The following is a 14,990-nucleotide window of genomic DNA, read 5'->3' as shown; positions in this document are numbered from 1 at the left end:
TGCAGCATAGATGGTGAGATCGTTGGCTGCTTTACCTGATACAATCAGCGACACACACAAGCACACAGCAGGTTCAGAGGCGCCAGGACCTCCCACGCGCCAGCAGGTCCAGAGAAGCAGCCTCCCACGGGTAGGAGTTGGCGGCGTCCCGCGAAGCAAGCGCCGTCGAGCGGCAGCCAGGTCGAGCGGCGCCGGCACAGGCGGAGTCCAGGTCGAGCGGCGCTGGTACAGGTGGAGTCCAGGTCGCCAGACGATGCGGCGCGGCGGCGTTCAAGCGCCGCAAGGATGCGATCGATGGGGGAAAAAAACAGGATACAAACCGACGTGACCCCACTTTTGAATATGGAGAGTCAAAATAGCTAGTCTTTTGGTTTACTCCATCTTTAAAGAAACTTTATACTTTTACAAAGTTCTCTTTTCACTCTATATTTGACTAAGATATACATAAGCTGTTGAAGTTGCTCTTAGTAGTTCCTGGCAAAAAAAGCAATCTACTTCTTTCTACGTTCCCCTTTTTGCTACGGGAACGAATAGTTAGCTCTGTTTGGACAGCAGGAACGAAACAAGTTGGATAGTGCTAGTTTTTTCCCGCATAAAAAAATTAATTTTTCATCAAGAGTTTTGCCTCAGCACGGTGGCGCCGCCAGATGCCGGTTCCTCGATGGGATCGCCAGAATGAGATGAGAACCGACGAAAGGGTGCGGGAACCAAGATTTTAAATAGAACGGAAAATTAGGATCGTTGGTTCCATGTTCGAAAAAAAATATCGTTGGTTGCCTATCGTGTTCCCCCGACGCCATGCCTGATATCCACCGGCGCAACAGGATCGGAGGGAGTCGAGAGAGGGGTGAGTAGCTAGACATACGTGTAGAATAGATTATATATATATATATATAATTAAAGTGTATGATTAAAGTATATCATTAAAAGTGCAACATGAATATATATTTTTTTCCAATTTACTAATGCTACTAGAGGCAGCACAGTTGTGACAGAACCGCCCAAATTAAACCGGTTTAAGTGCGCTAACTATCATCTTAAGTGTTAATCAAGTCACCCCGCACTTAAAACGGTGTAATCCGGCAGCTGTAGGGTTAAGGATCGAAAACACTGGAAGTCTCACCCGAAGGCGAGCGCAGATGATTACAAGCAGACAAAAGTTTCTCAAATTTAAATCACAAAACAAAGCTTTACAAAATGAGTTTTAAAACAATTTATTAGAGTTCAATCTGCAGCGAAATTTAAATAGGAGTTTAGTTTAGAAAAACAACAATAACTACGATGACGTGAGGACGTCACATCGAGCCCACCGATGTGGATCCTGGTTAGCTTCAACCAGCAGCAGTTACCTGAAAACAGGGTGACAACAAACCCTGAGTATACTAATACTCAGCAAGGCTTACCCGACTATTGGTATATACTTAGCCGACTCCTAATATGCAGGGCTTTTTGGCTCTGTAGTTCTTTTGCTGAAAAGCCACTATTAATGGGTCCTTACTTTCATTATTTTAGCACAAATTGAGTTGACAGCTACAACTAGGTTAGCCTGAATCTCTAAAGCAAACATGGTTGATCATACCATCTTATCAAGAAAATCATATTCACAAGTCCAACTTTCATCTTTCTGTCTTTCCAATCTTTACTACGATGTGACTCATTGACCAAGGCTCTCATATCCGCGAGTCACGGCGAATCGATCCGATTTAACCTTGCAAGGTAGACCTAACTCACACGCCTAGTGCAACCCCGTCGAGTCACACCGAGCAACTGTTCCCATAATTACCTCGAAATCTGACGCGCGGCCGCAAACACTCGGATGATGAGTCCCACACGTGCGAACACCCGGTGAACCCGTGGACGACTACATCATCCGGCCTCGCACCACGCCAGTGTAGCGGATGGAGAGTTAGATTCCGTCACAATTAGGTAATTAGATTACCGGTTTCGACTACCTCCTACTTCCGGCATGTGGTTAGTACTATTCAATCCTCAGTCAAAGGGCCAACAACGGCACGGTCCTCAATCGACACAAGCGGAGGCTCATATTTCCTTTATTTCATAATCATGCTCAACTTTCCTCCACCCGGTCTCAAATTTCATTCTTACAGGACTCTTTCTCAAAATAACCTTCTGAAGTAACAAAAACTTATATCTCGCGAGTGATAGGAAATCACCCGTCTTCTACCGGATCTTAATTAAGCGTAGCAGTTCTATCGATCCAACATACTAGTAAGACACTGGGTAAAAGAGATTATGCATCTATGGTTCCAATCAATTCCTTGAACGTAAATGCACAATACTTTAGATATAACATGGAGTACTTTAAAAATAAGGGATATGCTCCAGGGCTTGCCTTGCAGGTCAGCAGGGTTAGCGACTTCCTCCGTAGCATGCTCAGCTGCTTCGATGGCTTGCGGTTCCCCGACTTGCGGCTCCTGGATCGGCTCAGCGACCAACTCGTAGACGACTTCAGTTTCAGCGTCTATACGAATAAAAAAAATATGCCATGCATGAAACTCAGGAAAGGATGCAATGCAATGCAGTACTTGCAACTAGAAGTATAGACCAAACCGATAAACAGCACTCTCAAAACTACGGCCCAAAGGAAGGGTGTAGTACTGAGATGGGGTTTTGGTTCCTAATTCCTTTTAGTCTGAAGTGTCTCCATCAAAGAAGACTGGAGTTGCCCTTACTCAATTCTGAGGTAGATAATAAGTGTTCTAAACCTCAGTGGTCATTGAACAAGCCTAAGCAAAACCACCTGGCAAAAGGGTGTGAACTACTCATCTCAAAGTTCTATCAGATAGAGCATAAAATTTCGGAGCTATAGGAACTAGTTTTGCCTTTTTAGGATTTTTCTACGAATTTCTTTGAATTTTGGGAGATCAGCACACAAAACTGAAACTGGAGTTTAACTGGAAACCCGGAACTTCCAGATTTGGGGGAAAAAACAGGGGACAGAATAGGGGAGGGCGCACGGCGGCGCTGGCCGGCCGAATTCCGGCGAGCTCGGTCGCCGGCGGTGAGGGGGTAGTGGGGGAACAGCTCGAGGAGGTAAAGAGCTACCTCGGGTGGGTCGAATCGGGGTTGGGGACGGTCGGAGAGGCGGGGTCGTGGAGGAGGGCGGCCGGCGATGGTGGACGGCGGCGGTGAGCCAACGGAGAAGGGGCAAATTCAGTCGGGATAGGGCTCGGCCGAGCTCGGGATGGGGCGGTGGAGGTGCGGGGTGAGATGGAGTGGCTCGGGGAGGGCTCGGGCTCGAAGAACAGCGGCGAGACGGCGACGGGATGCCCGGCGCGGTGAGCGGCGGTGCTAGGGTTTGCTTGGCTCCGCTCGCGGCGAGGAAGGAGAACGACGAAGCCAAAATGGAGTTGGCCAGTGCAATGTCGTGGAGAGCTTAAGCGGCGGTGCGGACGTCGGCGCGGTGACGCGTGGCGTCGCCGGCGGCACAGTCGCCGGTATGGGCGCCGAACAGAGCAAAACCGGAACTTTCGGTTTCCAAAACCGGAACGTCCGGGTTTTGGGGCGCAAAACCGGAACTTCCGGTTTACAAACCCGGAACCTCCGGGTTTTGGTCAAAATAGATTCACTTCTGGAGCGCCCAAAACTCAAATTTTCATATAACAACTTGAAATTTGGCCAAAATAAAAGTTGTAGAGGAAGAAAAGATCTACAACATTGGTATTGGATAAAAATTGTTTTGATCAACGATTTGAGAAATAAAATTGGGTCAAAAGAAGATCAAGGCCACTGTTGCAGAAAGGCACATCAGTGCCGGTCACAGGACGGCTTAGTGCCGGTCCCTGTGGCCGGCACTAAATGGCCGGCACTAACGTGACAGACGTTAGTGCCGGCTACTCTGACCGGCACTAACGTGCGCATGTTAGTGCCGGTCCGTAATACCAGCCGGCACTAACGTGCCCGACCCCGCCCACCTCCCATCAGCAAGGTTAGTGCCGGCTGGTATAACTGGCCGGCACTAAATGTTTTTTCTTCTTTATGTTTTTTTTCTTTTTTGTTTTTATACGTATGGCTATGCGTATTTCTACCGTATGTGACTACATAGTCGTACTCTTTGCATTGCACAGTAATATTGGGACATATTACACTAATATTATATATATATATATATATATATATATTTGTCATGTATGGAACACTTAGGAGTTCAAAAGTACATGAGATATTACAAATTATTGCGCACATCAACTATAATAACGTATCAGCTTCCTCGTCGTCGGATCTTCTTGGGCGACGCTTAGACGGAGATCGCCATGAAATTCGCCCTTAGGATTTATGACTTCATCGAGTAGAAATCCGCATATAGCTTCTTGAATTGCCCTGATCCGAGCGATTTCAATGAGTTCTTCTTTCATCCACCAACGCTGTCACATTTTTCGATAAAAACATGAGAATAAAAAATAATGAATTAAAATAATGAGCAGATGTGGTTGTGCTCACGTACATTGAATGCCTCCACTGTCATTTGCCCTTTTTCACTTGCAAAAGAGTTGATCCACTCGCATACGTAGTATCCACATAAGTTGTTTCCTTGGCCCTGTCTCCAACACTATGGACAAATGTGGGTTACGATATAGAATTTTTCTGATGTTTATTGCGAATGACATTAGTAGTGAGAGTATATTCATACCGGAAAATCAGTCACCCAATGAAGAGGCTCGATTTCACCTATGGGCAAGCCTATATGTTTGTGGAGGTAGCGACTCCATGCAGTATTTACTGTCTCGATGATATCTTGGTACTTTGATTTATCTTGCCTTAACGAGTCGTACACCAAGACCTTGTGCTCCTCAATCCGAATACAAAGCAATATCCAATGAAAGCTGTGCATATACATACGCATAACCAATTAATGTTGATTATAATAGTTATTAAATAGTATTATTAATACGAAGGGATTGAAAAAAAAGTCTAACAAAGAACGACTCACTGATGGTTGTATGGCAAGAGAATGAAGGGACACATGCTATTTTTACGCAACCCCCTGTATATAACATTGACTACGTCTCCAGGATTTAGTGCTAGCGATTTCTCGTGTATAATATCGGGGTCGAAGAACCCGACGTTATGGAAGTTCTTCTTTCGGCAAATTTGAATTTTTGACCTACGGGACACAAGAAAAACGGGGATCAGTCAACACACAAGGCTAAAATAATGAAACGAGAGACAATACTTACATGCACCATACACTCATGAGGGACTTGTGAAGGGCATCTTGATGGTATAAATCGTAAAGTGCTGCAAACTCGATATATACATCATCTGCCCCCCGCCAGAAATGCTCATCTTTAATCCGAGCTGGGAACATCTCTAATTGATTAGCTTTAGATTGCACGGCATACCATTTGTGTAACTCGGCCATTCTCGTTGGTAGGAATGGTAGCAACTCTGGCCATATCAAAGGTTCACCAAGTACAAACTTTTTCTTGCCGCGGGCATTCTGTAGGGCCTCCCCAAGCAATTGAGCCCTTGTTAGATCAGTTTGCAATATCATCCCAGCCATGGTCAACGGATCTCTTGATTCATCGGGACATTCTTCACGCGGCACTATCAACGGAGGGATCGATTGTTTGGACTGCTCTCCGAGCTGGGGAACGGTCTTTGCATTAATCCGCCGATTCTTGGGGTTGCTGTAGCACTTTCTGATCTGCCGATCATAATCCGACTCTCTTTCTTTCTCCTTGGTGGGATCTTTAATGAAGTGTTTAATGAAGTGTGACTTTGCAACCGGATCTATTTCTGGCTTCTTGTTCGCAGCCTCCCTCAGTAGCTTGCGCTTCAGCAAGAAGGTTTGAAACGATTCTTCTGCCTCTTCCTCTTCTGGAGCCTTTGCTTTCTTCTTTCTTTGCTGCTTATGAGATGGCTGGACCGAAGGTACCGTGTATGACTTCTGTCGCTGACTCTGATTCTGTTGTGCGGCTGGTGATGATGCCGGAATTGGCTCGCTTTGTGCGGCTGGTGATGGCGGATCCATGCTGGGGTCCCGTGCAGGCGGTGGAGAAGGTGGGCCAACACTAGGATTCCTGTCAGCTGGCGTTGGTGATCTTTGCCTTGAGCACCGAGCGGAATCTGTGTCTGCTTGCACCAATCTTATGTCGCGCTTTGGCCACGCGATCCATGTGTGTACGGCATGTTGTAGTTCTATTTCTTCAGGACTTATAGGGATCGGGAGGTCCATGTCTTCCCAACGTTCTTCCGTAATTCGGTCAACAAAGACTCTGGCGAATCCTTCAGGAATCGGCTGGCAATGTATTGTCCCGCCCTCTTCTTGGACTTCCGCATAACCCTCAGCACAAACTTTGAGCTTTTTCCCATAAAGAACCAGAAGCTCACATTGGGTCCTAACGGTGATGTCGTCAATGGGGTCCCTCGGCCTGTCGGCACCCAAATTAGGGTGCTCCGTGGAAGCAACACTGCTACGACGCTGAGAAGAGGGGCTGATCTCCATATTGGCAGCTGGTTGGTCCGAGCGTTGCCCAACTGCTGCCTCAAGTGACATTATCCGGTTTTCTAGGCTATGGATCTTCTCAGCCACTACTGCCTTGCTTCTGCATCGGCTTCGGTAGGTTTCGAGATCTCCGGAAAAGCCAAATTTCCATGGAACTACTCCCACGCCTCGGGTCCGTCTAGTGTGTTCCGCATTCCCAAGAGCGTAAGTCAGCTCGTCATTCTCTCTGTTGGGCTGGAAGGTTCCTTCTTCGGTACGCCTCATTGCGTCCTCGAGTCTTTGGGCAGCCTCTCTTAGTACGTCGCTAGTCACAAACATTCCAGTGTCGGGGTCTAGTGTGCCTCCATGAGCATAGAAGTAATACCTTGCTCGTTTGGGCCAACTCAAGGTTTGCGGTACGATTCCTTTTACAATTAAATTATTTTCCATCTTTTCCCATTTCGGAATGGCAACCTTATAACCTCCGGGCCCAAGTCTATGGAAGTTTTTCTTTTTGCTAGCATTCATTTTGCCTTGAATCGAGGCTGTCATGCTGTCAGCACTGTGCTTGTAATTCACGAATTCATTCCACCACTCTCGTTGCTTCTTCCAGACTTTATCAAAATCTGGTGTGAGGCCCTTGTTGACAAAGTTTGCCACCAATTTTTTCTTGAACGAGGCGAACTGAATTGCCATCTTCTTAAATGCCCATCCCTTTATTTTGTCAGCTTTGCCTGGGGGAAAGTTGAAGTGTAACGACACCTCTTTCCATAACAAATCTTTCTCTGAATCTGGCACGATATCTTCAGGTCGATCAGAGGCTTTATTTCTCTTCCAAAGCTTATATTTTATGGGGACGGATTCCCTAACAAGATATCCCAATTGATTTACAAATGTTGTCTTAATTTGACCAGGAGCTAGTGGCTCGCCGGTTGCTTCGTTGATCTCCGTGATGGTCGTACATCCTACCATCTTCCTCTTGGAGCCACGTTTCCGTTTAGGCTTCGTCGATCCTGATGCCTGAAAGAATCGCAAATTTATCAAGCGGGTTGCTAGCAACTAGTGGACGTCGCGGCATGTATGCGTAACCTGCATAACCCGCAAGCAAGGGTTCCAGATCGAAAATTATCATGATATTAGGTAACTTATTGACTGAAACATTCATAAGAATTTTTAGCTGGAGCACGACTCCTTACATAAAGACTAAAATCATCAACAAAGCTAGCAACATAATACAAATAGTTCGCAGCTGGGCCGCATGTGTCACAAACAATATCTTGCTCCTAACATATATATTGAGAAAATGTTTATCCTGATGCCTGAAAGAATCACTAAACTTTTATACCTCGGCTTCCTCGACATTTCCTTCTTCCTCCCCACTAATATCTTGGTCCTCGTCGCCATGATAATGCAAGTTTAAAAATTGGCTGCCATCGTTCTCGTCCTCATCAAACTCTGGAGCTACATACGCAGTACTATCACGAATGAGGTCGTGCATTAACTCGTCTTGGTTGTCCGTAGGATCCATTTCCACTACCTGAAACAATAAAAAAACAGCAAGCCACATAATATATGAGGTTACAAAGCATCTATTAAAGCCACATACTATATCATACTGCCTAGACTGAACAATCTACAAATTATGATACCTTACAGATTTGAGGAGTTTCTTGAGGATCTAGTGTTCTTGGTGGAGACAGGGGAGATACCTATGTCTCGGATTGATGATGCGGTCGAGCGGATTCTGGTAAAAGACTTCAAAATGCCTTATGCCTAGTTATGAAATTATGGGTAATAAAAATCATGTATGTGAAGTCTCGAGTACTGTAAATACTCAGTAACCTGTACTCTAAGAATGCATATCTTGTCTGATCAATACAGAGATTACTTGGATTATGAAATTACTTGGATTAAGAAACGTAAAAAACTAACCTTATGCCTAGTTTAGATGTCAACCAAATACGAGAATTTTCAGTACCTGTTGAGAAACAAAATAATATGATTGTAATACATGTGTAAGGTGTAAGCGTATACTAAACTTTATTGGGTAAATACACAGTTCAAATTAGATAAATGTTAAATATCGTCCACAAAGGCTAGATGCTAAAGTTCACAAAGTTACATATAAGAGAGGAGAGCATGGTCTATATAACTTTAAATTTTGAAGAACAGACTCAAAATGCATGTACCAGATGCAAAAGGGGGGAAACAGTATAGCAGTGCATCACACTGTTTAGGAAGGAATTGTGAAGTCTAAAAAATGTTATTTTGTTTTTTTATCCTGCAGATATGATTGTGCTTCAGAACTGACCCAAAACGTTAAGATCAAGTTAAAATGCTCATTAACTACCACATGTGCAATCAAAACTACTACTACCCTATTGATAGTGCTACTTTGAGCTATACCTATTATGTTAATCAAAAGGGCATAGGGCAAATGGAAGATAACAACAAGATCAGCATATCGAATCCTATATAATTCAGAAATTTGGAATTTGTAATGGTAAATCTGGAGAAGACGACACTTGCAGATGGCACAAGAAATCATAGCATAAATTTTCACCAAGTTTTATGCGTGCAGGTTTCAATGTTTAAGAAAAATTACGATCATCTCCCAAAGGATACATACTTTGGCCTATACAAAGAAGCAACACGTGGTAATCCAAATTACTTCCTCACTTATGGTAATGGAAAATCAGCTGCAAGGGTTCAGGAGCATTTGCGTCCCAATGGTGCTCATAGATGGCATAATTACATGAAAACCCCAAAGTAAGACATCTGAATATGCTGACATTTTTCTAAAACAAATCTGCACTCAACAAATTTCTGTCTGTTTCAACCAGATAGTTTATTCACCTATTTCTTTTTCTTTTATTTTTTTTGTAGCGAAATCAAATTGGAGGAGGCTGCTATCCTGCATTACACCTACACAAAATTCTCGGACCTAACCTCAAGGAGGGATAGGTGTGGCTGCAAGCCAACTAAAGAAGATGTGAAGCGATGCTTTATCTTGGAATTTGACCGTTTAGTGAACATGCACTCCGCATTACCGCATAGATCATGTATTTCAATAGTAGCCAGGTGATACAACATCAGTTAAGATTAAGAAGTACAAAATTGATCTCAAAGAAAATTTTAGCTAGTACAAAAAAATAAAATGTATATGAAACAAAACTGAGCCTGCAAAACTGATGTCCTAGAAACTTTGACACTAGCCAATACATGACCAGACAAATGAGTGTTAAATTTTGAATTAAATTAAATTACTATCATGTAGAAGTTTAGTAGATTAATATATCACCTTGCAGGGCGCGGCCGGGAAGTTGACGGGGACGAGGAGGGGCGGCAGCGCGGACCGGGCGCGGCGAGGGGCGGCGCGGGCCCAAGGACGGCGAAGCCGAGGCGGCGCGGGGGGCAGCTGGCCGGCCGGGGACGGTGGCGACGAGCGAGGTTGGGGCCGGGCGGCGGCCGGGGCAGAGCGTCGAGGCGGCCGCCGAGGACGAGGCGCCGGCGCGGCAGGGGACGCGAGGACGACCTCAAGGATCCGGGGCGGCGGGGGCAGGCGTCGCGTCGGGGCCGCCGGGGACGAGGCGCTGGCGCAGCGCACGCGGGGGACGCAAGGACGATGAGGCGTGCGGCACCGCGGGGCACGATGAAGACGCGACGCGCGGCAGAGCTCGTTGGGCGAGGGCCGGCCGGGGACCAACGCGCGGCCGGGGACGGCGGTGGCGGCGGCGCAGGCGGGCGAGCGCGGGAGCAGGGGCACACCCACGACGTCGATCTGAAATTGGAGGCGTTGGAGAGAAGGAAGGGGAATAGTGGGGGGCTGTGGTAAGGTTAGTGCCGGCTGGCAAGGCCAGCCGGCACTAATGTGCCCTCGATGACGTCAGCAGTACAGGTTAGTGCCGGCTGGTAAAACCAGCCGGTACTAACGTGCAAAGTTAGTACCGGCTGGTTTTACCAGCCGGCACTAACGTGCTCCATCCGGCGGGAACAAAAAATTTGCCCTATCAATTCTCTTTTACAATAAACTTTTAATATTGATTAATTTATTCGTAATAGGCTTAAAAATTAGAATAATATAGAAAAAAAATATATCTTAATTTTTTTAGCATATTATTAATTATATCAACACAATAAATTGAAAACATTTCGTTTTGAAGTAAATACACGAATATGAAACCATTATCAATTATGTGTAGCTTATAGGGTTTATATATGTATATGTTTCTATTATTCGTAATAAATCGAAAAAATTTCAGATTGATCCATGCAAAAATATTCAAAAGTCTTTTCAGTAATAGCCTATACAATGATGTAATCAATTCGCAAATTACTTGATTATTTGTTTGTAATTTAATGTTTCAACACTCCTAGTAATGCAAAATTAGCGAAAGTAAATAATATTTATACCATGCAAAAATATAATATTATCTGAAGATGATATTGTGTCCTAATTGGACGAATAGTATCGAGAATTGAGACAAATACGACGCGGTGCGTTACATTACATCACTTAATGAGAAAATACAATATATAATTTATATAAAAGTACTACTCATCATCATTATCTACTGGAACATTGATAATCTTTCTTTTGATGAAAGTGCCTTGGATGTGATCACGGCGTAAGTAAGGCGTGTCCTCTTTGGATAAGAGGATGCTGGGGTCAACGTCAACTGAGAATGGAGGAAGGTCATCAATCTGGTCATAATCTTCCGAATTGTCCGAAATATTCTCGACTCCAACAACTTTTCTTTTACCTGGAAGAACTATGTGCCGTTTCGGCTCATTTCCAGCCTTGTCTGCTTGAGACGTCTTATCCGACTTTTTCTTCGGTTTGCTCGACATGTCCTTCACATAGAACACTTGTGTCACATCCTTGGCTAGAATGAATGGCTCATCTTTATATCCAATCTTTTTAAAATCGACTATGGTCATCCCATACCGGTCCTTCGTTACGCCTCCTCCAGCCACCCATTCGCAACGAAACAGAGGGACAACTATGGGTCCATATTCAAGTTCCCATATCTCCTCTATGACACCATAGTAGTTGTTCTTTTCTCCATTACTGTTTACTATACACATACGAACACCACTGTTTTGGTTGGTGCTTTTTTTATCTTGAGCTCTCGTGTAAAATGTATACCCATTGATTTCGTACCCTTGGTATTGCTGGACGGTTATTGATGGTCCCCTGGCCAGCCATTGAAGTTCTTGATCAACTGTGTTGTTGCCCAATAATTTTCGTCTGAACCAGCCGTCAAAAGTTTTTATATGTTGGCGTGTAATCCAAGCAAAATTCTTCTGTGGATTTTCAGACCGTATAATATTCATGTGCTCATCAATATAGGGAGCCACCTTGGATGAATTCTGAAGAACCGTGAAGTTTGCTTTGCTGAATTCACTACAAGAGATGTTCATATTACATTTCTTTCCTAGTGTGCCTTTTCCCTTTAGTCGCCCCTCATGGTGTGACACGGGGAGCCCAATCGGATTGAGATCAGGAAGATAGTCAACGCAAAACTCAATGACCTCCTCTGTTCCATAGCCCGTAGCAATGCATCCTTCTGGGCGAGAACGTTTGCGCACGTACTTCTTCAATACGGCCATGAACCTCTCGAAAGGGAACATATTGTGTAGAAAAACAGGACCCAGGATAGTTATTTCTGTCACAATATGAACTAGAAGGTGTGTCATAATATTGAAGAAGGAAGGTGGGAAGACCATCTCGAAGCTGACAAGACATTCGACAATGTCTTTCTGCAGTTTTATTAGATTATTTGGATTAATTGCTTTTTGCGAAATTTCATTCATGAACGCACAAAGCTTTACAACTGCCAATCTCACATTTTCCGGTAGAACACCCCTCAGTATAACCGGAAGTAGTTGTGTCATCAGGACGTGACAGTCATGTGACTTCAAGTTTTGGATTTTTTTCTCTTTCACATTTATTATGCCCTGTATATTTGAGGAGTATCCAGACGGGATCTTGATACTGTTCAAGCAATCGAACATACTTTCCTTCTCCTCTTTGCTCAGATTATAACTGGCAGGTTTTAAATAGTGGCATCCTTTGTCTCTCTTCTCGGGTTGCAAGCCTTGTCGTCCAGCTAGCTGTTGCATGTCGCGCCTTGCTTCCAATGTGTCTTTTGACTTACCATACACTCCCAGGAAGCCTAGTAGGTTCACGCAAAGATTCTTCGACAGATGCATCACATCAATTGCGTTGCGAACTTGTAAGACTTGCCAATAAGGTAGGTTCCATAATATAGACTTCTTCTTCCACATTAGAACATGTCCCTGGTCATCCTTGGGAACAGGTTGCCTACCGGGACCCTTTCCAAATACTACTTTCACATCCTTGATCATCGAGAACACACGCTTTCCATTACGGAATAGAGGCTTAGGACGAGTTTCGGGCTCTCCTTTGAAATGCTTCCCTTCGGTTCTTAGGGGGTGATCGGTAGGAAGAAATCGACGATGGCCCATGTATACGCACTTCTTACAGTGTTTCAAATAAATGCTATCGGTCTCATCATAACAGTGGGTGCAGGCCATGTATCCCATGTTCGACTGTCCCGAAAGTTTTGCAAGTGCAGGCCAATCATTGATGCATACAAAAAGCAAAGCTCGGAGGTTGAAGGACTCCTGTTTATACTCATCCCACACACGTACACCTTCTTCTTTCCAGAGTAGTAATAGATCATCCATCAAGGGTTGCAGGAACACATCAATGTCGTTGCCAGGTTCTTTTGGCCCTTCTATAAGCACCGGCATCATGATGAACTTACGCTTCAGGCACAACCAAGGAGGAAGGTTGAACATACATAGGGTCACAGGCCATGTACTATGAGCGCTGCCAAACTCACCGTACGGATTCATTCCATCAGTACTTAGAGCAAATCTTATATTCCTTGGGTTGTTGTCAAATTGAGGATACTCTCGGTTAAGATTTCTCCACTGGGACCCATCTGCTGGGTGTCTGATCATGTGATCCTCCTTACGGTCTTCTTTGTGCCACCGCATCAACTTAGCGTTATCCTTGTTTTTGAAAAAGCGCTTCAGACGTGGTATTATAGGGAAGTACCACACCAACTTTGCGGGAACTCTCTTCTTTACCGGCTGCCCATCAACATCACCTGGATCATCTCGCCTAATCTTATACCGCAATGCGCTGCAAACAGGACAAGCTTCCAAGTTCTCGTATTCACCGCGATACAGGATGCAGTCGTTAGGACATGCGTGAATCTTCTGCACGTCCAATCCAAGAGGGCAAACCATCTTTTTAGCTTCGTATGTTGTTGACGGCAGTTCATTACCCTCAGGAAGCATGTTCTTTACAATCTTTAATAGCTCACCAAATCCCTTATCGGTGACACCATTAGTTGCCTTCCATTTCAGCATCTCCAGCGTGGTACCCAACTTCTTTTGCTCCGGTTTGCAACTAGGGAACAACGGCCTTTTGTGATCCTCCAACATCTTCTCAAACTTTAATGCCTCCTTCACAGTCTCACCGTCTTTCTGTGCATCAAGTAACGCCTGACCTAGCTCGTCAGGTGGCTCCTCTTGTGCAACATTTGCTTCACCCTCGTCCATTGGTTCATCTTGAAAGCCACCTGCTTCATGAACCCATGCCCAATCTGGAAGGTTGTTATCATCATCGGCATTTTCTTCATTATCTTCCATCATAACTCCAACTTCGCCGTGCTTGGTCCAAAGGGTATAGTTACTCATGAATCCATTCAAGGCCAGGTGATTCCATAGAGTATCTCTTTTCCGGAATTCCTTTTTATTTTCGCAAATACTGCATGGACAACACATTAAACCCTTTGGCGACCTATTTGCCATTGCCGCCTTGAGAAAAGAATCTAAACCCTGAATCCACGCCGAGGTGCTCCGGCTGCCGTGCATCCATTGCCGGTCCATCTGTAATTAATTACCGTATAAAAACAAAAATCAATTCTACATATATCAAAACAAGTTACTATGAAGTATTTCGAAAACAAATTGTAAATGTGTCATAGGCCACCTATCTAGTAAACCTAAAGTAAATAGCAAAATAAATTGACACAATAATATATACACATGTCACCATGAAATAATTCGAAAAAATCATTCTAAATATGTGATAGTCAAACTATATAGTTAACTTTCTCTAAAAAAACAACAAATAATTCTACCTTGCTCAAATTAATGAACAAATTGATAAATCATGTTCATTTTCCCTCATCCTTAAAATTTTGCATAATAACATATAGACATGTCCCCATGAAATAATTCAAAAAAAATAATCTAAATGTGTCATACTCAAACTATATAGTAATCCTTCTCTAAAACACAATAAATCAATTCTATTTTATTCAAATTAATGAACAAATTGAAAAATTATGCTCATTGTTCCTCAACCTTAAAATCACTATTTTCTTTACCTAGAAAGCATGAAACAAAAGAATAAACACCGTGAAAGAAGAGTGGAAGAAGCTGCTAACCTTTAATGCACTTGGATGGGCGAAATCCTCACAAATTTTGAAGAAAATGG

At 44.1% G+C, this 14,990-nt stretch overlaps 1 protein-coding gene and 1 long non-coding RNA gene across 2 annotated transcripts; one reads left to right on the top strand and one right to left on the bottom strand.

Annotated features, from left to right (window-relative positions):
* The first annotated feature begins 9,008 nt into the window (after window positions 1-9,008).
* On the top strand, window positions 9,009-9,424 carry LOC120656154. The gene is made up of 2 exons (XR_005667826.1): window positions 9,009-9,217; window positions 9,335-9,424. It is a non-coding gene; the product is annotated as an uncharacterized LOC120656154 (long non-coding RNA).
* A 313-nt stretch (window positions 9,425-9,737) lies between these two features.
* On the bottom strand, window positions 9,738-10,432 carry LOC120653589 (atherin-like). The gene is made up of 2 exons (XM_039931299.1): window positions 10,424-10,432; window positions 9,738-10,229 (listed from the first exon to the last, which is right to left on the bottom strand). The coding sequence occupies exons 1-2, from the start codon at window positions 10,430-10,432 to the stop codon at window positions 9,738-9,740; spliced, it is 501 nt and encodes a 166-aa protein (XP_039787233.1).
* Window positions 10,433-14,990: the final 4,558 nt, after the last annotated feature.

This window comes from Panicum virgatum, chromosome 1N (assembly GCF_016808335.1).
Source record: "Panicum virgatum strain AP13 chromosome 1N, P.virgatum_v5, whole genome shotgun sequence".
In the NCBI taxonomy this organism is placed as follows: Eukaryota; Viridiplantae; Streptophyta; class Magnoliopsida; order Poales; family Poaceae; genus Panicum; species Panicum virgatum.
Note: the sequence above shows the minus strand (reverse complement) of the source record. Positions and strands in the feature narration are given on the sequence as shown.